Below are 25,374 nucleotides of genomic sequence, written 5' to 3' on the forward strand. Positions count from 1 at the left end.
ATGTCGTTCAAAGGGCTCGAGTTTGACACATGTTTTGGCTCACGAAATTTGAGGTTGAAGAATCGAGTTTTCTACTCGACGGATTGTGTAAACAAACGAGTTGGAGTTTTTTTTCCCCATATTTAGTTGGTTGGAAGTTCATTAATCCAGATAAAAACAGTCTTACGTCAATCTGACGTGGAAAAAAGATTGATTATTCAAATAAGATAACATGTTCGAATTTCAACTTCATGTGTTACTAATCTCATGAAATAAAATCGATAATATTGTATAAAAGTAATGCAAGATATTTATTTAGCATTTCCTTCGGTTTTCAGATTATTAATATATAGATGTGTATTTATTATGGTAGAGATTGCAAATTTACATTTTACATTTATTCTCTTATAATAAAATATATGGATATGATTTATATGGTTCTATTCTCTCTACACTATGGGAACACAAAACACCTCTCCCTCACAAAGGTAAAAGCCAAAACCAAAATGGAGGGAGTAGCTGACATACCGCCACCGCCCCTGCCGGAACCCACTTCCGGCCGCCGCCATCTCCGCTGCACATCATTTGAAATCCTCAATTCCGATGCCTTTGCCATATTCTTCCTCATCGTTTCTCTGTGTTTCATCTTCGTTTTCACAGTTTGTCCATTTTACTCTTTCAGTTTCCATTTCTCTAAGGCCCATTCTGCGAGGAAGAGCTTGGACTTCCTCAGTGTGGCCCTGGTCCTCTTCGCCATTGCCTGTGGACTTCTGAGCAGAAACAATGGCGAAGACAGAGTTCATGAAGAAGTTTACAGAGCCACTTCGAATGTATCGGAACAGAATCAGAAGTCAAACCCATCAATCCCAAATCAGTGGCGAGGCTATTCAGATCGGACGGACCAGATTCTCCTCCCCCATTCTCCGGGGTCGCCGGAATTGAATACTGGAGGCTCTCCGGCAATCCTTATATGACCAATTATCAATCTCCGAGTTTAGATTCTCTTCAGCATTGTGGAAATTTGCAGGGATTTGAAGAGGAATTGGGTATTGAGAGAGGGGCTAGAGCCACATTTTCTGTTCATGAAGAAGAAATTTCTTATTCGTCTTCGGCTCTGCATCAGTTCTCTGTTCCGCCATTAATGACACCTCCTCAACTTTTTTCGCCGCCGCCGCCGCGTGCGGTGGTTGCAGCAGAGGTGGAGCGAGTAAATGAAGGGGATGAAAATTTAGAACCACCGCTCCTCCGACTGGATTTTCAGGCATCGGAAGATGAAATAAGCAAAAATGAGAAACAGAGAGAGGCCGATGAGGAAGAATCAAGGAGGAAGAAGAAGAACAAGAAGAAGAAGAAGAAGACGAAGCAAAGGCAAAAGGGTGTTGAGAATTTCAACGATTTGCTCACCCCACAATATCACCATCGGAATTCATCTCCGCCACCGGCGGCGGTCCATCACTTTCAAATTTCCAGTAATATCGGCGAAACAAGAAAAGAGTACCCAGCTCCACCGCAGTCGCCGCCGCAAAAACACATCGCTGAAAGAACCCATAATAGCACCGGCGGGCAAGCGCCACCGCCGGTTCCGGTAGCTCCGCCGTACACGGCGGCGGAGTTGTGGACGGTAACGAATGGGGAATATCTAGGGAGAAGAAACGAAAATTCAGAGAGAAAGAGTCCGATGTTTTGTCCAAGTCCGGACGTGAACAGTAAAGCTGATAGCTTCATCGAAAGATTCAGAGAGGGTCTGAAATTGGAGAGGATGAACTCAATCAAGGAGCGGCAGAGGACGAAGAGGACATCCATTCTGGGCCGTGAGGGCCCAGAACTGTAAGATGACTCGGCCCAAGTTAAATTCTAATTAATTAATTAATTTCTTTATTTGTTTATTAGTGCCTAAATATATAATTATTTCCATCATTTTTCTATTCTAGATTTCATTCATCCGAGGTGAGTTTTTTCAATATCCTTTGATAATTATTTTATTTTTGATTTTCTATTTTAAAATTTAAACCAGTAAATAACTAGAGTATAACTCTAACGGGTTAAGGCACATATATCCAACTATGAGATTGAGAATTTGAATTACTATACCCATAATTTAAGATTTATATAGTTATGTTAACATTTCCATACTCCATGACGGTGAGGTTTTGAGATTTCAGTCCATATTTCTATACATTTAAAAGTTAAAGTTTGCATCCATATTTAACTCAATACCAAGTAGATAGTTCAAGATGAACCTTTGGCAGTTGTTTAATGAGGTCAGGTAGAGAGTGAGCTTGCTTAATGAACTCAACCCATCTTGCCTTGTTGCGAACTTTCTCGAGGCTCTGCTTCAGATCCATAGTAACCGAGTCGTGTGGGTGGGTTGCAAAAAATGCTTCTATTTCGTTTGCATCCTCATTGCTGCAAAACTGAAAGTGTTGGAATACAACTGTGAGCCCAAAAAGTCCCAAGAGATCATAATTTACGAATTGTGTTAAAGATATCTATAAAAGATTAAATTTACTGTAATCTATCAGCATACGTTTTTTAGTTGATTGGTAATTTAACATGATACCAGAACAGAAAATTTTATGTTCAAACTCTTGTCGTTTCCTTCCCATTTAATATTGATTACACTGGTTGAATTTTATACAAATTTTCAAACCCACAAATGGGGGAGGGTTAAAATATATGTAAATGATTAAATTTACCGTAACCCATCAATTTAAAGGTTGATTAGTAATTTAACACATTGTTTGAACTTGGACAGCACGCTGTAAAATCTTTTTTTACTGATAAGTGATATGCTCTGTGCTTTTCGAGTTATTAGGAGCTTACCGGAGTGATAATGTCACGGATGAAGTGAGTGAGCAAAAGATTAGGACCATATTTGTTAAAGATGAGCTCCCAATTCTCCTGCAGTTTTTTGAGCAAATATCCATTAATATGATGAAGTTCAAAAGGGGAATCTTCTTGGGACATCTTTCTTTTTCTTGGTTTACAATGCACGTATAAGCAAAGATGAATTCTGAATTCTGCGGCATTCTTGAGCAGATAAGCATGCTTGATGCAGAATGTTTGAAGGGGTTGAAGAAATATGGAGAAGTTTCAATTTCTAAGTCTTTGGTGTTCGGCAATACTAGAAGCCAAAAAGAGAAAAAAAAAAAAAAGCCATAATACTAAGTACTAACATAGATTAACATGAAAAGTACTCGAGTAGAGGAGAAGAATTAATTATGACCAAAAAAAGTGGTACAAGTATGAGACAGCCACAAAAATACAATATATATATATATATGTGGAAAACATTGTGGGAAAAATCTTCCAGTCTTTTACAGATTTCAATTTTTTTCTTACTTTAAAGAACTTGCACCTTTTCGCTGAGAATTCGGAGCATATTTATAACAATTGGAATTTTTACTTTTGATGAGGAATGAAACAAGGAATGATTGATGAAGTTTTACAGCCAGGGAATTGCATACCTTAAACCATTGCCATGTTCTGTGACGACCCTCAAAACTTATTCCAGAAAGCCCATAGATAACGTCTTGCTCTCTAACCTAATGATAACAGAAGAAATGAAACTTCTAAAAGCTATCAACGTGAAGTTTGGATCGGTGGCTCTTACAAATTAAGGTTGGCCGTACCTCCTCAGACACGAAGAAGTCCAGTGCTTTCACAACTATATTTGGGTCTGGACAAGCTGCTAAAATACCTGAATAGGATCAAGAATTTTAGTACTATGGACCGAGACAGTGACTGACAGCAATTTTATTATCATAAGTTTTTAAAGGATTCTCCGAATCTTAAGCAAAATTTCTTCCTTGTCTTCAGCTGCATCGGCTTCTTTGTATAGTTGCAACATGGATTCAAATCCATACCTACTTGAAACGGTGGCTTTCCTTATCACAGCCAAATAAGCAGCCTAAAACAGCATCTCAAATTTGTAATGCCTGAAGATCTCCAAATGGAGAAAACAATCTTGACATAATGCTCGTTACCTCCTTCATGTCAGCTGAAAGAAGAGTGGTCTTTCTCTCTCACATAAGCCTGGAAACGCCACATTGCTTCCTCGTGAGTTTTATCATCATCAAATGTGGCTAGCGCTGCGTAAATTTTTCCTCTTAGTAAAGCACTGGAATGGTCCTCATCAGGTATTGGATCCCAACCTAATTTTCTGCCGCAAATACTGGTTGGCAATGCGATAATTTATCGGTCTAATTTTTACTATAAATCAGCAATGAAGATGATGAAATTGAGTGTAGTGTAGGTATAAACCAAATAACGACTAAGTGAGCCTTCATAGCACTCTCATAGGAGAGTTCTTACTCGGCAGAGAACTGGAGGACATTGATGAAGAATTGTTTCAGTTCAAAAACTAAATCAGGGATAGCTTCAGTTGCAATGTTCTGCATGCCACGGCAGACCTGAAACAGAAAACTTGAGAAGTCAATACAAGCAAAAATAGTTGCCCGCAAGATGCAATTGTACAGAAATGGATCCTGTCCTTATTCCTCACATGAATGAGCCTTAAAGACACAATGTAGTCGAACTCTTTCCTGTAGACATCAATTAAGGAAAGCACAGATGATAATGGTTCTTGACCAGCCTCACAAAGTGCATATGCATCTTCTAAGATACCTGAACCATAATTCAAATGTTTAATTGGTTCTGTGAGTATTTAAGTGTCGAGATATATTTGAATTAAATTTACCAATCTATCAACTTAAGTTTTTAGGTTGAGTGGTGGTTTATCCATCTTTAAGATGTACCAGAGAGGGAGGTCCTCCCTATTTATAATGATTTTCACTTGTTGGGCTTTGAGCAATTATCCAAGCCCACAAGTGATGGGGAGGGTTGAGATATCCACCTAAATTAAATTTACCCAATTCATCAACTTAAACTTTTGGGGTTGAGCGGTGGTTTATTTTTTCTTAAGATCAAGAATAAAATTCTCAGAGAAATGATATAGGCAAAATGTCGATATCTATAATACTTCTCTCAATAGATAAATACTGTTTTACTTGTAAATGCAACATAATTCGCAGTCACTGACCGAACTTATCTGTATCTGACAGTATGTTGTTTTCTATTGCCTTCCTTAATTGAGATGCAAGTTTATCCTCATATTTTACTCTATAAAAACCGCTCTGGTTTATGTTAACTTTGATCCACGAATTTTCATCCCATGTGTCCGGTATTGTTTCAGCGATTGGAGTGGCATTACCACCAGAAAAATCTTCCGACATATCAACCTTATGAAACTTAGTCTCCAAAAGGAAGTTTTTGCGTCTGTTGTATGAACCAAGTGCCAAGGTGACTGGAACGATCCATTGGCTATCAGTATGTTGACCAGATAACAAGAAACGTGACTGCAAAGTGCAGACCAGAGTCAATATTATAACTCAAAAAGAAAAATATATTCTAAAATCAAACTTCCACTATAGAATTCAAGCTATTCTTCATTTTAATCAATTTCATCAGTTTTAAGACCTGCTCAAATTCCAGCGTGTTATCTCTGAACTTCACAGAGATAATAGGATATCCATATTCTTCGTCCAGGTGTCCATCATTAAGTTTATTTGTGTACCAGATTCCTCGGAGATGACAGCCCATAGATCATTCGTTTTCGCATTTTTCCAAGCGTATCTCTTTATATACTCACTCAAAGCTTTCTGTTTCACAAAATCACACATCAAAGAAATAAACTTATATAAGCAAAAAACTAAAGAAAATTAGGTCGTGAAATCTTGCACTCAAGAAAAACCAAAATGAATTCTGATGGGGAATTTCTTTTTAAGATTACATAAGATCTTGAATTATTGCAGACATGAGAATGACAAATTCTAAAGTCTTCAAGAACAATCATAATGATTTATATAGCAAGGTCATTTCAATATAGAGACTCGAGATGAAAATATCATGTCATGACTTGTGACTTGTTCCTCAAGGTAAATGTCATGTCAATGATTAAAAAAAAAACTCTGAATGCAATACTTGTCACTCACTTGAATCGTGTCATCTCCAAATGACAATATTGGCTAGCTACATATGAATTAGTCCACCAGGTAAAAAAATTTCAAGTTCCATTTTGTCAAACCACTAAGTATAACCCTTTTAAATGTGATGTATGGGGACAAAAAAGCTAGATCTTCTACTCACTTAAATTGGATGAGATCTTTCCAATGCATCAATAAGTAGGCCACTGGCAGTCTTTTGGAGAAATTGTATCCACACTTTCCATTCAGGAAACAATGTCTCAATGACCATATAGCTTATCTAGAAGTTGAATATCATATATGAGGATGACGATATATAAAATATTTAATGTACAATGTAAGCTTGCAAGTAGGAGGAGAGCTCAAATTACTCATGTAGCAACCCCTCGTTTAGCCATAAATCACTCCACCAGTCCATAGTGACCACATTTCCAAACCAATGGTGTGCTACTTCATGTGCCACAACTATAGCAAGCTGATAAGAATAGGATGATTTAACTTCAATGTTATTCATTATATTTTTCAGTTCTAGTCATTTTTTTTGTGATTCATATAGGTGAGTTGAATGTATTAATATTTTGAACTGCAGAAAGTTTCATTAGAAAAAATGAAGAATGCAACTAGGCCAAAATAACTAAAAGGGTATCTAGATATCTGCAAACTCACAGTCTGCTTCTTATCAACAGTAGAATGTATGTCATCATGTAGCAAAAAGTTTTCTCGATATATGATCAAACCGTTATTCTCCATAGCACCACCACCAAAGTCAGGAACAGCAACCATATCGAGTTTAGGAAGTGGATAGCTCATTGAGAAGTACCTAAAAATTTATAATTACTACCAAAGATCACTAAAAACTAAGATGTTATATAAAATGTCGGGGGAGGGTGGGGGGTGTGGAGCAAAAAATTATATTGATTTCCAAATAGGCCTTGGATTCTGATGATGGCTTGTACACCCAAAATCAAGAATATATAATTTAAAACTAGTTTGTTGGAACCAGCTTTTAGGCAGGCAAAATCTGATGCATTTTCTTGTAGAATTTATTACCTCTCGAGTAGAGAAAACAATGAGAATGGTCAGTCTTCTGTCAATCCTTGCTAACAGCATTGTATAACTAATTAGATGGTAACATATGCTAGACAGGGAAAGGAAACAATGTCTGTTGGTAGAATCCTTACTTAGTAAAAAGATTGAGCACCTTGACCGCAACATTAAGGGAAAATCTCCCTTTTTCGCTCTCACCCAATGGACAATATACACGAACCTTTATCCCTGGATGAATAGTTTAACATTTATATAACATAATGGAACCAACCTCAGATTAATACAAGGAAAAAGAAAGCCTCCAGCATAATAGACCTTCAGCCGTGGTGTCTTCAATATAATGAAATAAACCAATCACGAAAGCCACCACATAGGTTGACATATGTGGAGATTCCTCAAAATAAACGGTCTTAATGTTCCCATTGAGTTTTTCATCCAAAACAGGCATGTTGGATAGTGCCATCAACTCTTTAGGCACATCTAACGTAATTTTGAAGCTTGCCTGCTCATGGTAAGACAAAGCAATTTTGAAAGACAGGACACCCTTACTTCAAAATTCAAACCAAGAATTGAATTGAAATTGAAGAGAAAACAACGACCAAATAGAGTTACAGTATGTCTAATTTACAGTGAAACCTTCAAGGCAGGTTCATCCCAACATGGAAAACACCGCCTTGCATCCACTGCTTCAAACTGAGTAACTGCCATATTCTTCTTCACACCTCCATCAACATAAGCACTGTGAAAGAGCAAATATGCAATGACATCGTTTAGCTTCAAACATCTTTTGGACTGAAACTATCGCTCTAGTCTCTAACTTTCTTTTCCGTGGTTAAACTATTTTTCATTCTAATGTTTGAACTAGTATTTCATATCAGTTCCATCCTTCTATAAAAAAATCTAAAAAATTTCCATAGTTGGTAGTGTACTCTAGCACTGGACCAAGAATTAAACGACATAAGAGACCAATCTATTACTGAAAGATACATGTATTGAATTTGAATCAAACATCCGCAGATGATTCTTTCAACTCGGATTATATTATACCCAGAGGCAAACACCACCTATAAAAACCCTTTAAATGACTGTTGAGAGGCAGAAAACTCAATCTCCAAAATTCCTTCACCAACACCAAGCACATCATCAAACACCAGAACAAGTATCTCGTCTTCCACATCCAAAATAACATCAGAAGGCTTACACTTCTGCAAATTGATAATGCAAAAGTTAAATACAAGGACAAGCCTAGTTAAAACCGAAGAAAATCAAACGGTTACTAACCTGATTGTTGGAGCTGCAGTAACAAACTCCATGAACATCGAGCTCCAGAGCATTCAAGACGACGAACTTCGTATCAGCGACAATGCTGAGAGTAATCTGTACGACTCCAGAGAAAGTGCAAGTAGAGAGATCGGTTTTGAGATGAAGATCGTAGCAGTTTGAAACGGCGAACTTGGGGAGCCGCCATTGGCCTTTGAATTGCTGTAATATCTGCTGCTTCTGCTCCTCCATGATCATCGAACTAGAATTTGGAAGTGAGAAGACTCTGTTTCTCTCTCTCAGTCAGCGAAGATATGTTTGAAGTCGTTGAGACTTTAGAAAGAAGCCTATAATTTTTGCCTCCATTTTCCGTTTCCTCTTGACTTTTCTCTCTTACATTATAAATTTAGTCGGTAACCGTTTTGTTTTTTATTTTTTATTTTTTATTTTTAAAATTATTTTTTTAGTACAAAAAAAAATAAATTTATTGATACTACTTCTTCATGGTATTTTTTTTATTTGGTCACCAGTTATTAAAATCTATGCCAATATTTAAAAACTAAAAAAATAATTTTTATGAATTTGTTTTTGTTTTTTTGGAATTGGACTAAAATGCAATGTGTTAAAAAAATTAAAACATACAAAATATATATATATATATATATATATATACCCAAAGGAATTGTGAGCAAACCAACCTAAATTTAAAAAGCAAAAAATGAAAAATGAAAGAATTATCAAAGCTTAAACTTTCAGATTTGTATCTAACAAACCCTTCAACTTTAAAAAATGTCTTATAAATTCTTAAATTTTTAATTTTGTATATAATAGGTATCGCTTTTATAATAGATCTATGAACTTTTTAACTAATAAATATATCCGTTAAATTAAAAGTTAAAGGATCAATTAGATACTTTTAAAAATATGAGAGCTATTAAATATAATCTACTTTTAATGATTTAGTCTCACAGTCTCTATTAAATATAATCTACTTTTAATGATTTAGTCTCATAATTTGAAATTCAAAGGTATTAAAAATTTTTTGAAGTTTAAAAAATCTCACTTGTACTTTCTCACGACATAATTTTTATAGTTTAAAATTTATAACAATCTAATCTAGTGAAATAAAATGAATCTCATGTGTACAAATATTACATCGTTAATTTAGTGAAAATATAGAGGTTGGGGGATGACTTATAGTTAAAAAAATAGATTTATCTTATATTTAAAATATTAAATCCAACATAACTTGACTATATCTCCTATATTTGAATTATAATATAAAAATTTATATTTAAAAATAATTATATTTTAGAAAAATGACAGCTGAAAATTAAACTAACTAAACCCAGCAATCATTTTAGATTATTTTTTTAATCCGTGTATTTTTCTTTATAAGTCAATATCCACGTATATAATTCCTGGAAATTGCAGTCCTTGTCAAGGAAGGAAAGGACCCATTTGACGATGTGATGGGAAAAAAATCCTAGAAATAGCCGCACCTTTCCTAGTATTAAATGTGACGAGATAATAATTTATACCATGGCATTACACTTCAAATAAAAATCATGTTAACAAAAGGACATAACCATGATATTATACCAAATGTCGTGTAACAATTTCATTCAAATCCATTGTACTAAAAAAAATAATAATAATTCATTCAAATCCGATCTCCGAGATAAATGCCATTCCTCAAAACTACTACGAAAAGTAACTGTTTGTAGAGCTAGTTCAAGGTTCAAATTACTTCCCACAAAAATGTATAATGTAATATTCTCAAAATAGTAATAACAATAACAATTCCTTAAAATTCTCATCATTTATCCACTCTAACCATGGGTGAGAAAGCAGTAAAGGCAAAAAAAAAAAGTGATTCTGAGAAACTGCAGAAGATGTAGGAGATGAAATGAAACAGAATCAATCCAGACCACAAATTTCCACTTGCAGTTTACAAACTGGCATTTTATAAAACATGCCAAACAGATTGCAGCAAGCAAGTACTTTTACTAACTACATGAATCAATAGGGAACAACTAACAAGACTACAAAATATATATATATATATATTGAGAACGTGGGGGCAGGGAATATCAATGGAGAATGAAAGCCGTAAACCAGAATGAGCAGAATGTGAAACCCACAAAAGAAGAACAAAAAAATTTAGGGTAGTGAGCCGAACTCTAGATGTACACAAATCATTGCCGCCGGAAAGGGACTGTCCGACTTATTGCGCCGCCGGATGAAGTGCAGTGGAGATCCAATCAGAGGCAGCTGTTTGGATGTCCAGATCAATGTTGGGGGTGAGGGAAAGAGGGGTTACTGCGACCTGTTCTCGTCGAAAAAAGAAAAACCAAAAAACAAAGGACCACTCAGAAACTTATTCAATCATGACTTTATCGTTTGGGACAAAAAAAAGGGGCTTGTACTGGAAAGAAAAGGGAAACAAAATAGATCATTCAAGATGAAGGTCAATCAACTTACAAATCCATTTTCAAGGGCTCTAAAATCCAGATCATCGTCCTTCTTGTTATCCTGCTCCTTATCCAGAAACTGCACGTGAAATAAATGAGTTTCCTCGTGGTGTACTATGGGACGAATGGACGAACGGCAAAAAATCATAAACAGCCGAAAGTTATAAATAGTTTAGAGGTAAATAGAAATGCAGAAACAGCACATGAGCATGCGCACAGCACAACCACAGTTTGAATGTGATCAACGCCATTCACCTATTCCAACAGGTGGGCACAATTCTAGAAGTTAAAAGCATTCTCCAAGCTGAATCCAAGAGTCATTTTACAGTCAATACCTCCATTCGGAAGAACTTCTTCACCCGCTCAGAATCAGATTTTCCCACTGCTCCAGTTGACTCAATTTCCACGATATTCTGCCGTTGTGTTGTTAAGCGGCGAGCAGCTCCCTAATGAAAAATGAAATTTGTTATTCTAAACCACAAAAACAGAGAATGCACAGAGATCCTTCCTTTTCAAGAGTATAACTTATTAAGACAAGATGTTAAGAAGTACTTGACCAACAACTCCACTTATAAAGAATTAACGAATGTGAAGACGCATCATAATTTTTTGAAGCTACTCACAGCAGCAGAGGCATCTCGACCAAGTTGTGCAAGCTGAAGACCAAGACTTTGCTGATTGGACATAAAATGTCCAGCAGAATACCTGCTGGCCGATACAGCCTGCCAGTTCAGAGTAGATCTCCACAGACTTCTCTTTGTTGATTTAAATCCCTGTCAAAAAATGTCAACTATACTGACCAAGAATAGCGAGAAATTACATCCTGATAAACAGAGAATAATAATAGCAAAACAAACTCTTCGTTTTTCTAAAAAAGATACATAGATAATTTATTTTAACCAAAAACTGGATAAATATTTTATAAATAATAACAATTTTAAATTGGGCAAAAGAAAAGATTTGGAAAAATATTCCTAGAGGCTAGAATGATATCCCGAGTTAATACACGAGGCCCATATTGCAGGTTGACTACTTAGGAACAACAAATTCAGGATTGTGTGACTGAAAGCTGTAACTTTGACAATAACTGAAGCAGTAACCAATTAGCCATTACCTTTTCAAGCTATTAAAATAGGTGAGGACTTAAGGAGAAAAATATACCAACTAGTTAGAGAGGAACAACAGGTGTTAATACGAAGTGCAACAGATTGCAGGTAACTTAGAATTGAATACCAACTATAGTCATTCCTGGACTAGACTTGAACGGAAGTACAATACTTCATATCTACTAACTAATAAAACAATCAAGAACCTGATAGACATGGGAGGAAAAAATTTCTTGAATATTGCAGATTCATAATTTGCTACACATAGCATAAGTCAATATAAGTTTTATCCGACTTTCAATTAGTACTCCCTATAATAAAAAATAAAGGGTTTCCCTGCAACTTACAGTTGATTTGATTAAAACATCGAATGATGCATTCTAGAGATCACTTCTTCTATAGATAATAAAGAAGAATCATTCAATGGGGAGAGGCAAAATTCAGGTGATATAACATCCTAAATTCCTAATTGCAACTACTCACATGTTTGGAACATATTTTTCCACTAAGTTAGAGAATTTTCAATTTAAAATGTAAAAGGAAGTGAAGTGCAAACCTTGTTTGTCAAAGGAGATGTAGGTATTTCAATGTTGAGAGCGCAACTTTTAGGGAAATTTCCCTTTTCTATATCATTTATAGCTGCATTTATCAAAGGCAAACAGACCGAAACAGCATCCTTGAAATCATTTTCTTGGCTTTGATCCTTCTTCCTGAAGTTTAATACAATGAAGGAAAATATATTTTAAGAGTAATAACTAAGCAGCGGTGAAGCTCAATGTGGAAAATACATCATCAACCAACCAATTCAGAGATACTGATATAGATGGTACACCACAAATTAATGCCTCCCTCGCTCCAGCAACAACGCCTGAGTACAACCTGGCAGATTTAAACATGCAGATTTAGCACCAGATCAAGGATCAAATGATAAACATTGCGGCCTACGCTGACTTCTTCATATAACAGACAGAACTTACATATGATGACCACAGCTCGATCCCCGGTTAATTCCACTAATTACCTGAAATTTATACCAAATATATCATCATGACAGATTACTGGGAATTAAAGTAGATCTAGAAAACCCACAGCTATAATCTATAAATTCTAACCAGAAGAGGCTTTGACCAGGAAAAAAGAGCTCCAGATAGTGCTAATGACACACAATCTACCGGTGTTCCTGAGGAAGAGTTACCCAGTGCAATTAGCCATTGAAATTTTGCAGCCTGCAGGCAAGGATGCATGTTTGTGTACAACCAATAGCCAAATGGGAAACAAGTTTAAAATAGACCAGTGACGTGAAAACATCATGATTCTGGCTGATGAATTAAACTGTTTGCGCAAAAACATTAAACCAAAAAATAAAAGATTAGACGAAGTTTAATTCACAACACAGGGAAATCAGAGAATATAAAAAACCCAAATTTAATCAAAATAGATCATATCCATGACAAGTTATGACAGTTGAAAAGATAATATTAAAGGAAAACCGCAGTGATGGTCATACCCGAAACTTCGTAGGCTGTGGCACCGTTTATTTCAGCAGAACTCACGGCAACCGTTTCTCGTAGAGTCACAGAATGACTTGACACTGATTTGTCCCTGCAGCAGATTCCCGAACTATTTAAATCACGAGTTTTCGATATTCAACGACGAAGATATCAAGTAAAGAAATCACGCATGTACAGATGAAAATAATCAATAACACAACAGAATGCCAAAAACGGACAGTTATATCCACAACAAGAAACAAATATTGAAAGAGTGCTCAAGTAGCCAAAACATAAATCCAATCCACTAAAAGATGGAAAAAGAGGAAGAACATCAACTCACGATTGCGGAGCGCAGACATGGACGTTGTATGAACCTTCTCGAACAAGACCTTCAACGAGGTAAGTGAGTCCAGGAGACTCGATTCCTTCGCTATTAGTAACAAGAATAATGGGCTTGGGAGTTCCGGAAACCTCAAGATTGGCATCAGAAGTAGGAGAGGAAGGCTCGGCGGATGCAGTGGCATCCTTGGATTCAGCGCCTGGTTCCCCCGCGCCCTTCCTGCTGCGTAGGACATCTTCAAGATTGGAAACAAGGCCCGGAGGCAAGAAGTTCTTCTTCACAGAAGTAGAGGAAGTCATAGACTTCAATTCAAAAGGACAACAAAAAGAAGGGTGATTCTTGGGGATGCAAGAAGACGAACAAGAAGCTTCTCTGCAAGAAATCAGAAATCAGAACCCTAAAATCAGAGGGAAATGAGCAGAAGAAAAGGAAGAGGAACAACAATAAAGCGCTGAAAATGAAAACGGTGAAATTGGTGAGGGAAGATAGATTGGTGGTCCGGTTCAAACGGCGTTACTTTCGTAGAGAGAGAGAGAGAGAGAGAGAGAGAGAAGAGGGAGAGAGTTTACTGGTTTTTATGGCGTCATCCAAAATGGTGAAGAAGAAACAACAGTAATTAATGGTAGCAGGTTTTCGGTACATTTTCCACTTTTCTGTTTCCGTAATGAAAAGCGAAAACTTCACCTTTTTTTCTTTTTTTTTAATCGCTTTTTAGCATAAGAAAAATAATATCTTAAATTACCATTTCAATTCAAGGTTTAATTTAATTTAATTTCTTGTTTGACACATTTTTCTTGTACCCCTGACATTATTTTTCTATTTTTTAATAAGTAATATATGGGTAGAAATTCAAATTCCTATCTTAGGATTGAGATAGGTATTTTAACCTATTAAGTTAACATTATATTAAATTACATTTTGATTTTGAAAATACATGTTGTACATCAAATAAGAAAAATATTGCATTTATGACATGTATTTTTTTGAAAAAAATCGCTCATATATCATTGTAAAATATTACTATATATTTGACATGATCAAAATTGCTCAAAATTGCTCTTATGTAAAATAGTAATGTTTTTTTTTACAATATATATATGATTTAGGAAATGACGAAATACTAGAGTTATTCCAAAACGTATCTTTAATAATAGCTTGAAAATTTTAGCAAAATTATAGGTACTTCGTTGAAATCAATATAGATAATTTTACCAAAATAAAAAAATATTGAAAATTATTATTATCTTTAGGCTAAATTAAGTTTTTTTAGTTAGACTAAATCAAGCTTTGTAAACTTTACATCACTGAGGCTCCTATAACCAAAATTTTATAGTCTTTTTCTTTAAATTTTTTATTTGGTTGTTTATTTCTCCATTATTTTTTATTTCTTTTTGAGTACGAGTGGAATGGAGGAATCGAACTCTTAAAAATTGTGTCAAAAATGACTGGAAAAGTGGAAACAAGACCCGATATAATTTCATCGTTATGAGAAAATCCAAAATCTTTGTAGACAGAACCAATCATTAGTTCCCAACTATGGGACGAATGGAATCCTATACATTACCTCTTGGTCAGAGGTAGATGTTAGTTACCGTAGAGCTAGATTCATATTGGCAAAGATCCATTTTTTTTATCTAAAAAAATCATTAATTTTTAACCATGTATTCTTGTCTTAATTTTTTTATTAAAATTTGCTAGTTGCTAAGGTATAGACATAACTTAATTGATCAATACATTGATTAGCTGTTCATACTTTCAATATTGAAATCCCCTCGTTACTGAATTATAAAATTTTTTAAATGAATCTCGTATTCATATTTTGTATTTTAACTATTCAACATTTTGTTTTGTCTTAATCGAATATAAATTCAAATTTCATCATGCAATCATATATTCATGTAATGTAATTATTTGAAAAGTAATCTAAAAAAAGTATGAATTAATTTTGTAAGTTGTATATGTATCTCCTATTCTTTATTTCTACATCATGTATTATTTATTATAAATATAATTTAAGTGAAAAATATTATTATTTTTTTTTCCTTTTCAACACTGAGTAGACGATGATTTCAACTTAGGACCTCTTGGTGAGAAATAGATACCTAAATTAGTTGAGTTAAGTTCAAATTATATATAAAAAAATTTATTATTTATTATTAGGTGAGACATTTCCATTATATTTATGTCTTTGTTTATAAGTAAGACTTATTTGTTTGTATTTATAATATATTATTGGTTACTTGCCCAACTTTACAATGGCATATTTTTATTATTGTAAAGAAAAACTAATTATTTAAAAACGAATATAAAAAATTTAATAATATGATTTGTTAAAAGAAAAAAAAAAGTCCACTTTACAATTGTATATGATATTTATACATGATCGCTAAGATAAATAAATATAAATGGAGTTTTCATGGTGAAATTAAAATATCAATATAAGTTGACATCATCTTAACCTGTTAAAAAAATTACAGATGAAATAAAAACAATGGCCATTTTAATATAAAAAAGTTACACATTATTTATATATATATATATATATATATATATATATATATTTTTTTTTTTTTTTTTTAACTTGAACTATATATACATGAGTTCAGCACTTTGGTTGGATCATTAGAGTGGAGAATCGAACCATCATCCTTATTTGGTTTCTTATTTACTCAACTGTGCTCGAATTGATCAAATATAAATATTTGTATATCTAAATTATAAGAGGTGAGTTTGTTGTCATGTTAAATAACACCAACTAATTTACTACCAAATATAAGAACGTGGTTTTTAGTATAACAAGATGTGAAGTGATGATTGAAATTCACAATTTTTTGATCGGAGTTATATGTTTATGCCTTAACTAGTTGAATTGTACTCATATTGTCCATTATAAGAATTAATTCATTTAGATTTGTTTGGAAATTTGTAATTTATGGGGGTTAACATCCAAGATAGTAGGTAATGACAAATATAAAAAAAAATATTAAGTTTATCATAATTGAACCATGACTTTGCTATTATCTTAATATTAAAGTTTAAATTATCAAAGTAATAAAATAAAGTTTAAGGTTTGATTTCTCCTAATCCATTGATTGAACTAAAAAAAATATCACATTCATATTTAAAACGTGTTATCAAATATGAACACAAAAATATGCATGATTGAAATGTTAGGCTCGTTCGGTCGTTGGAGTTAAACTACAATTTTTCTAGTTCAATATTTATAGGAGTAGAAATTGAATCATAAATTTTGAGATGACAATATATATTTTATCTATTAAACTATGTTTGGATTAACAAATTTTTAACGCGATTAATCAAGTAATATGAAATTTATTGTTTAAAAAAATATAATTTGAAATTTAAATTCAAAGTACGACTTTAATATGAATGGGATGAGAACGAGAGCAATTAGGAGACTAATCATCGGCTAAATTTCTAACTTTTCGCCGTTTTTTGGACCGTCTCTTTTGAAAAAACCAAACATATGAAATTGGAAAAAAGAAAAAAAAGAAGTTGTGTGAATGAGTTGGCCAAGTCGATTCCTCATCTGACTGTAATGTTATTTAAGCAGATGGTGGGCCCCGATTGTGAAACTGAAAGTGTGTGGCGAACACGTTGGCCCGGACGAGGAACGGGGATATTCTTATCCCGTTCCGTTGCCGCATATATCCCGAATCCAAACAAAAATGCAATCAAGGTTTCAAGACTCCGGAGAGAAAGGGGACATCGCACGTGTCAAAGCCCATACTCCAGAAATTTTAATATTTCTATCTCACGAGTAAAATAAATAAATAACAAGGTTCTTGGAATTATAAAAAAAAAAAATTATAAACCTATTGAACAAACATTAGACTTCCATCAAAGATTAAAATATCCATCAACATATTGGTATATCGTACATTAGAGGATTCGACATTGATATTTTTCTCATATATCGTGTTTGATCCTGAAAATGATCAATAGTACGAAGGTCGAACTAATGAGCTAATGAATGATCGAGGGACCTGCAAAACAGAAGAAGCGCAAGAGGAGACTTTACCATCATGGAGCGGCTTTTTGCAAAAAGATGAGGGGAATCGTGATTGATATAATATATATTTCTTTACCACTCTTGCGCTCATTGCTTACTCCTCAATAGCCCATATGAATATGGTGACTATTAGTATGTTTAGTCGGGCGGCGGCCGTTAGGTCGCCTATTTTGAGTTATGGACACACAAGGCCAAAACATGTGTGTCGAGTGTGCGACCCATCTACCTACTAGCAATGTGGGAGAAAACATAGCATGTTGCTCCATTATCGATTGATTCTAGCGGCGGATAATAGGAAAACCTCTCTCATGGACCTTGCCCGTCCTAAAAAGGCATTCCAAATTCTCAACGGCTTCTACAGCTTTCAAGAAAAGATGATGGTGTAACATTGTGTGTATAAAATTCTTTAATTTTTGAGGAAATCTGATGGGATTTTAGCATTTACAGTAATCCGAAAGCTAGGAATAATCATATTCATATTTTCTACTTTTGATGCTGTCTGACTCTAGTATAGTTCTGTCCATTATCCTTTCAGTTTCTTGAATAACCTGTAATGGTCGTAGTTCTCAATCCTTGAAGTTTGCTGGATCACCTTATAGAAAGTGTATTTTGAAAGAGGGGCCAAAGAAATATTCCCACAATTTCAGGTCTTCTTTAATTTGCTCTCCATTTCTAAGTTTGTAGCTTTCGCAGTAGCTTCATCGATGTTACCTACCAAATAAAAGGCACTGTTTAAAAAACCCAAAGGATGTAGGAACAATCCAACCTTATTGCAATCGAATCATGATTAGGAAATATGACATAATTACAAGATCTTACAGTAGTATTGATCCACAGTCTTCGTTAGATCAAGTGTTTGTATGATCTATACTTTGAGATAATATAGTTTCACGTACCTGAAAATGAGGTGGAATATCTCTATTTATTAGACTTCTGAGAAGACTTTCGACAAACCTTCAACTGCTCTTTGACAACTCCAAGAATTTTGTTGTGTTGTTTGAGATTCTATTGGATGTTTGAGCCTATAGATGCTATGATCGTTTGACTCGACTGTTAACTCAAGCGACCGAGGTAAGAGATATAAGTCAGTTTGACCTGAAATATAACTTTTAAGTTTGCGACATATCACTCAGCCTTATGAGAGGTCCAAGCTATTGTTCTTCTTTACCGTGATTCATTATCTTGATTCACTGTAGTATGGTCGCGCCATCAAATGTTGGCACATGACGGGTGAGAAATCACCTCCAATATATCGTATAAATATTTATGAAACATAAAAAATATCATCCATTAGTCACCAATATGAATTTATATTAATAATAAGATATATAACATATTTCAAAAGTGTAAACATAAGTAGTGATTAGGTATATATTCATGGCTAAAAGATCGTAGGTCGAACTCATAACATTTTAGTTGGGAGTAAATGCTTTAACTACTTAACTAATTAAGTCATGTTTAGATTGACTAATGGCTAGTTTCAAATGTTTTTATAAGTGGTAAAATACATGCTTAAGAAAGAAACCAAAACGGAGTGGACATAAATTTTGAAAATGAAAACTAAAATCAAATGAGGCCTACAAATTTAGAACTTGTTATACGCTTATAATCGATAAGACAACCCTTAAAAGTTTAAATATCCCAACTCGTAATTTCATCAAAATATATAAATTAAATTTTATAAAATAGTTTATAGGGTGAAACAAAAAAAAAAAAAACTACCAGTTCAGTTAGAAATTTAGGTGGCCAACTTCAACATAGACATATATAATCGATTTATAAAAATTGGAAGTTAGAATTTTAACCACTTTAAAAATGTGGTAAAAATTAAATATATGGCTAGAAATAATACTGACATTCAATAATTGGTAAGTTTTCCGTCCATTGCCTGAAGCCTTGATTCAATAATTGACTTCCAATTATTTTTTTTTTCAATATGAATATAGTTTACAAATAGTTTCTTTAAATTTGGCTTTGGCCACGTTTCCTTACTTTTTAAGGTTTCGAGGACAACAAAACCGTAATTTTATGGATGGACAAATTTTATACAAAATTTTGTAAGAAGTATTATTTTTCCATTATTTGATGAATTATGTTTAATAGCATGTTCTAGTAATTATTGAACCATGTTCAACAATTATATTTATATACTCTATAATTTTATTGTCTCCAGTAATATAATTGTACCGAAGACATTATAGACAATTCTTTTATGTATTTTTATGCAGTGCAACTGCAAGCAACTAAAATATATTTTATTTAAAATAATAAAATATAAATTGATTTAAGTTGGGTCACCGACAGTGCAAAAGGTCAAAAGTGTAAACAAAAAATAACCTATCGAAAAGGTATATTGAAACCAAATTTAGGAGGCCGTTTATAACCGTTTATGTTTTTAGTTTTTTTATTGTCTTGTTTTATGTTTTTTAAAAACAAAAATAACTATTCTTTTATTTTTAGAAAATTGAAAACAACCAAACCATTTTAATTTTATGTTTTTTAAAAAGTTAGGAAATGGAAGAAATAAGTTAGAGAATGAAAAATCTATGCATAGTAAATATGACTATGGTGTCTCGCTGAAGTTGATATCCCCTTTTCATATTCTTGTCATCGGTGAAGATAAAAAAAATAATTTAAGACCTCCCGTTCTAATACCATCTTAAGGATAAATTTAATTCATATATATGGATGCTAACAAAAAGATTCCCTTAGAAAATTTCTCATTTTCGCTCCCTCTCTCGTCTTTGCTCTCTCTATCTTTGTTTTTCTTGCTGTCACTCTCATTCTCGTTCTCCCTGTTTTCCCACTTTCTTTTCTCTCACTCTGTCTCTTTTCTTGTCCATCTTGTTGGAAAAAAATACAAGTAACAAAACTTCTTCCCATCCACACCGTCTGAGTTCGTCGTCGAAGAGAGAAATCGTAGATTTTGAACGTGAGTCTTTGAGTCCATCATCGAAGAAGGCAGAGTTGGTCGATCCAAAAAAAGAAAAAGAAAATAAAACATATACATGTCTTCATATTTTCAGAACCAAATATAGTTCAATTCATCTCATAAAATTGAAATTAGAAAAAAAGGAGCAAGCTCTAACAATGGTAGCAACCTACCGACTTCATGAACGAATCTATATTGGTTGGAGAATCGGTGGACGAATCATGCCACTATATAGAACCGTTGCTCGTCACCAATGAATTTTGTGAGGAGGAAGATTTTTTTAAAGAGAGAAAGAGGAGAGAGAGGGAAGAAGCATAAATTTTGTGAATAAGAACATTATTTGGAAGTAGAAAGAAAAGACCAAGGATAGAGAGGGGAAAGAGGAGGGAAGCTAAAATTGATTTTCGTATTTTCGAAGATAAAGAAGTGCAATTTGGTAATTTTTTAAAAGTTGGCAAAAAATCAAGTGACCGTCCCTCGAGTTCAAATTCTCATATTTTATCATATAAAATATGTTTAAAGAAAAGAAAAAAGAAAAGAAGAAAAGATAAAGATACTTTGTATGCGTGTTTGTATCAATGTTTTAAAGGTCGACGTTAATGAAAATATCAAGGTCTCAATTTTATGGAAATATCGGTAAAATGTCGATGTCGATTGATATTTTTGTAAAAATTATGAATATCAATGGTAAAAAAAATATTTAAATTAATAAATAAACATTTTCCTATTTCTAAATTAGTTAAACATAATTATAATTAATTTTATGTATATATTAGTTATATTTTGTTGATTTTCTTGTATTATAATGGGAATATCGATTCATCTCTCATATCGTTGTCAAATCTATAGAAATATCGATATATCGACGTATATTTAGGACTATGGTTTGTAGTAGAGCTTTCAAACGACATGTCGTCATGCTTTCACTACGGTGTACAACTGTAGACTAGCTACATGTCGGAAATGAACTGAAGCTTCGAGCCGAAGACACCGCTCGCTCGGCGACGGCGGTGCAAATAACAGAGCGTTTCCGAAATTTCAGCTTCCAAAAATTTCGAAGCGGGCCGTTCAATCAATGGAGATAGCCGGCGAAGACGGTTCAAAGTTAGTTGTAGGTGAGCCAGTGACGATATTCGGGAGAGGCTCAGGATTTGCTTCCAAAGATCGGACAGTATCTCGTCGTCACCTTTTAATCGAAGCTAAAACCTCAGAGAACTGTGATGGAGCTCCCGTGGAGCCTTGGATTTCCTTCGAGGTTATTGGGAGAAACCCTATTTGGGTTCGGAGCGGCAAAAATGGCGAAATCAGAACATTTAGAAGGTCGGAAAAGGGCGAGATTGCGCCTGGTGAATCGTTCTGCGTGGGCGGGCAGGAACCGACTTGGTTCAAATTAAACAAAATCGCTGAAATCGAAGAAGGGAAGCGAATTGTTCCGAAGACCGAGGATCAATTTGCTGAGAGGTTGACGCGTTCTTCTGATTCGGAGGATATCGATGTTTCTGGCATTGATCCTGTCAAAGGTTTGCTCCCGAAAACCTATCTTGATTTTCCGAGAAAAATTGTAGGAAAATAAACTAACCATCACTTTTCAGATTGTTTACAAATTAAGCGTTGGATTTTGATAATGAAAAGTAAAATTAGCAGTTACTAAAAAGAACAAACGAGAAAATTGTTTAGAAGTTCCAAATTGCAAATCTATCATACTGATTGTGCTTACTGTTCCCTTGTCAGAATTTGGTTTTCTTGTTATGGGGCACGAGTTTGAATGCTATGGCAATCGAGTGATTCGTGATGCAAAAAAGTGGGACTGGTTTCTGGATGAGCCGAGAAAAGGAAGCGATGATGATGAAGATTATGGGAGGAGAAAGAGGAGAGGAGTAAGGGGGAAGAGAAAAAAAGGAGCAAACAGTGACGATGAAGATTGGACAGATGAGAATGAAGATGCTGTGGAAATGATTGCAAAAGCAAAAAAGGTTCAAAGACCCAAATACTCCACGAGATCAAAGGATCACAATAAAACTAACAAGGATCAAAATAAAGCTGCTAATTCTAACAAAGACTATGATGAAGAAGATGAAGATGATGAAACTTTAGGAGGTTTTATTGTAGATGATGAAGTAGACAACGAAGAACAGATGGACGAAGATGAAGAAGAAGAATTTTCGGACGACGATGATGAGGATGAAGATTGATGGAGCGAATAGCTTCGCTTGGCTGCTGCTAACTTTAGGCTTGTTCTGGGCAGGTTTGTCTTTGTATAGTACTTTCATTGTTAGTGTCATAATCTTGTGAAATATAGAAGAAGAGTCAGTTTTATGTTTTAGTTCAAATTATATTTTGAAAATCATCTTTGGGTTTTTCGATGGATTGATTAATTTTCGATGTTGATATATTGGAAATCCATCCGTGATCTTCTTTTTGTCACTTGTTCTAATGTTGAGCATCTCATATCCTTTACAGACTTCTTTCCTAAACTTCCATTATCTGAATTCTTGTTGTTTCCCCTAGATTTGAGGGCTCTTGCTGTTGTTTGGATTCTTTTTCTTAGCTTCCACTATGTGCATTATTCTTTAGGAAATGGTGAGAAAGACTGGATCATTCCCTTGTTATGGATATGGAGGCCGCGAGGAATTCTTTAGAATAATTTCATTTTGCTTTTATGATGTGTTACTCATGAGCCTGCAATACCTGTAGTCTATCATCATCCTTGTACTGAACTCAGTAGCCCGTGGACATAATCTCGATCGGCAGTCGTACTAATGTCATTTAATCTCTTGATTCGAGTATGACATATTAGAGTTGTATGGAAAGGCATATTGGTGGTTTTAGATTATCATTAGACCCAGAAGCTTGAGCAAGTGGGTGACTTGCGGTGACGGTTTGGGTTTGGGTTTGAGTTTTAATGAATTTGACTTAAGATGTAGAACCCATGTTTATCCCATAGATTTTTCGAGCCAGGAGTTTGTTGGACGTGAAACCCATAAGTTTCAACCGTACTCTAAACCTACACTTCCTAACTCACTCTTACACAGTTTTTTTGAAACTCAGGCTTCCTAAATCTGTTGGCTTCTTAAACGTTCTACTTAAACCCCTAGATAACGATCTAAACATCATATTCTTGTAGTTCATTTAGAATGAATGTGTATAAATATGAATAGCCTTTTGGCCCTCCACGTTTCCGTGTTTGAATGCACGACATCTGATACTTTCTTCTTGGTTCCATCTTCCATAACGCAAGCTCAGAGTAGGAAGAGATAAGGAGGACCCTATGAAAAATGTGATTTTAAAATCGTAATCTTTCCCTTTTTTCCTTTTTATTGCAGAGGAGGAAGAGCAATTATTTAATCTTTTGGGGCATGGAAATTGCATTTTCTGGCTTGAACCATAATTATGATTAGAAGCATTTGAGTGACCTTTTATTTAGAGATTCTGTATGTGTTTGGCCATCTTTTTTGACTGGTTTGAATCCATTATTTCACAAACTTTAGGAGTGCTTCATTGAAATAATTGCTATTAACTTTTGTCTAAATACGAAAAGTGAATCAAGCCCAAGTTACAGACCTTTCCTAGGAAACACTCTTGAAATCGAACTCAAACGAATAATATTCATCTTGAAAAGTTGATAATAATTTTCTGCAACACTACCAAACAGCACCTAAAATTTTAAAGGTATTTTGACAAATACATATGAAATGTGAGTAGAATTTTTATTTATTTACTTATTTTCCATTATAATTTTTATTTTTTCATTATTTTTTTTTTTGAGAAATTTTTTCTTTTTTCTTTTAAAATGGATATCGTTAAACATATTTTCTAAGTCTAAGTCTTTCAATTTGTACTTGAACTGGAGTGCGAGAGTACAACTGCCATGATAAAAAGGGCAAAAGTTCATATACATTAAAAGTTATAGTTCATGACGACGACGTAAGATATAAAGAGTTTGTTTCTACACTTGATAACCGTTTTTTGTTTCTTTTTTTTTCCCTTAATTGAGAAAAGAAAATAAAAACATATTTGGTAATTATCTTTTGCTTGTTGTTCTCTGAAATCAAAAAGCAGTTTTATATCTCTCCATATATCTCATGTCTCTTATTAAAAAAAAATCAGTTTTATTTGAAATTTAAATTTCAACTTAAATATTCAAATTTTTATGTTATATTTATTCTTTGATATTTCTTATGCATTTTAAAAATAAAAAATGATACTTTTATCTATATTTTAGAAAAAAAAACTAGAAATAATATTAAAATTTTTGATTTTATTGTTTCTAAAATTTTTTACACAATTTAGGATCGGTCACAGAAACACTTATATTTTTAAAATACTGAAAATGAGAAACAATAGATGAGAACGAAGGTCAGAAGGGTTAGATAACTTTTTTTTATAGAAATATCCATGGATACTATTTATTATTTTTATCAACATTTTTTTATAAAATTGAAATCATTTTTCAACATTTTTGGGAAAATCTTAAAATCTCCTACTAATTTTTTTTTTTAATTATTTTAAATAAACAATTAACTTTAATACGTAATGGCATCATTCCATCTATAGCAAAATAAAGAATCTTCCATATAAGTGCTTCAGTGGGAGTGACTGATAATCCACGAACGGACGGCGTGTCATGGACAGATAGCGGCTCCATGCCCACCATTTCATCTCTTTATCCTCGAAAACGCTCCAAAAATTTCACCTACAAGAGCGCGATTCTTCCCTGCCATCGAAT

At 34.0% G+C, this 25,374-nt stretch overlaps 2 protein-coding genes and 2 pseudogenes across 5 annotated transcripts; 2 read left to right on the plus strand and 2 right to left on the minus strand.

Annotated features, from left to right (window-relative positions):
• The first annotated feature begins 328 nt into the window (after nucleotides 1–328).
• On the plus strand, nucleotides 329–1,940 carry LOC111020364 (uncharacterized; annotated as a pseudogene).
• A 105-nt stretch (nucleotides 1,941–2,045) lies between these two features.
• LOC111020363 (aminopeptidase M1-like) lies at nucleotides 2,046–8,649 on the minus strand (annotated as a pseudogene). The gene is made up of 19 exons (XR_015792953.1): nucleotides 8,292–8,649; nucleotides 8,075–8,215; nucleotides 7,647–7,749; nucleotides 7,326–7,512; nucleotides 7,145–7,238; nucleotides 6,630–6,783; nucleotides 6,347–6,438; nucleotides 6,030–6,256; nucleotides 5,973–5,986; nucleotides 5,458–5,639; nucleotides 5,021–5,336; nucleotides 4,484–4,605; nucleotides 4,294–4,391; nucleotides 3,966–4,153; nucleotides 3,775–3,889; nucleotides 3,612–3,679; nucleotides 3,447–3,524; nucleotides 2,803–2,880; nucleotides 2,046–2,393 (listed from the first exon to the last, which is right to left on the minus strand). The product of XR_015792953.1 is annotated as an aminopeptidase M1-like (transcript).
• A 1,531-nt stretch (nucleotides 8,650–10,180) lies between these two features.
• On the minus strand, nucleotides 10,181–14,262 carry LOC111020355 (Survival protein SurE-like phosphatase/nucleotidase). The gene is made up of 10 exons (XM_022297007.2): nucleotides 13,684–14,262; nucleotides 13,358–13,452; nucleotides 12,963–13,030; nucleotides 12,828–12,871; nucleotides 12,652–12,729; nucleotides 12,407–12,560; nucleotides 11,368–11,517; nucleotides 11,080–11,190; nucleotides 10,755–10,823; nucleotides 10,181–10,599 (listed from the first exon to the last, which is right to left on the minus strand). Exons 1-10 carry the CDS (start codon nucleotides 13,980–13,982, stop codon nucleotides 10,498–10,500), a joined length of 1,170 nt encoding a protein of 389 aa, XP_022152699.1. The 5' UTR covers nucleotides 13,983–14,262; the 3' UTR covers nucleotides 10,181–10,497.
• A 7,324-nt stretch (nucleotides 14,263–21,586) lies between these two features.
• Nucleotides 21,587–25,374, plus strand: LOC111020320 (SMAD/FHA domain-containing protein). 3 transcript variants are annotated; one of them, XR_015792913.1, is made up of 3 exons: nucleotides 21,587–22,168; nucleotides 22,380–22,893; nucleotides 25,236–25,374. XR_015792913.1 is itself a non-coding variant. In XM_022296963.2 (2 exons), the coding sequence occupies exons 1-2, from the start codon at nucleotides 21,724–21,726 to the stop codon at nucleotides 22,838–22,840; spliced, it is 906 nt and encodes a 301-aa protein (XP_022152655.1). In that variant the 5' UTR covers nucleotides 21,587–21,723; the 3' UTR covers nucleotides 22,841–23,072. The 3 variants fall into 3 exon arrangements, 1 of the variants encoding a protein (XP_022152655.1); XR_002602654.2 differs by having other exon boundaries at nucleotides 25,203–25,341; XM_022296963.2 differs by lacking the exon at nucleotides 25,236–25,374 and having other exon boundaries at nucleotides 22,380–23,072.

The sequence above is a fragment of the Momordica charantia genome, assembly GCF_013281855.1.
Source record: "Momordica charantia cultivar OHB3-1 chromosome 8 unlocalized genomic scaffold, Mcharantia_2.0 BLBB01000008.1, whole genome shotgun sequence".
In the NCBI taxonomy this organism is placed as follows: Eukaryota; Viridiplantae; Streptophyta; class Magnoliopsida; order Cucurbitales; family Cucurbitaceae; genus Momordica; species Momordica charantia.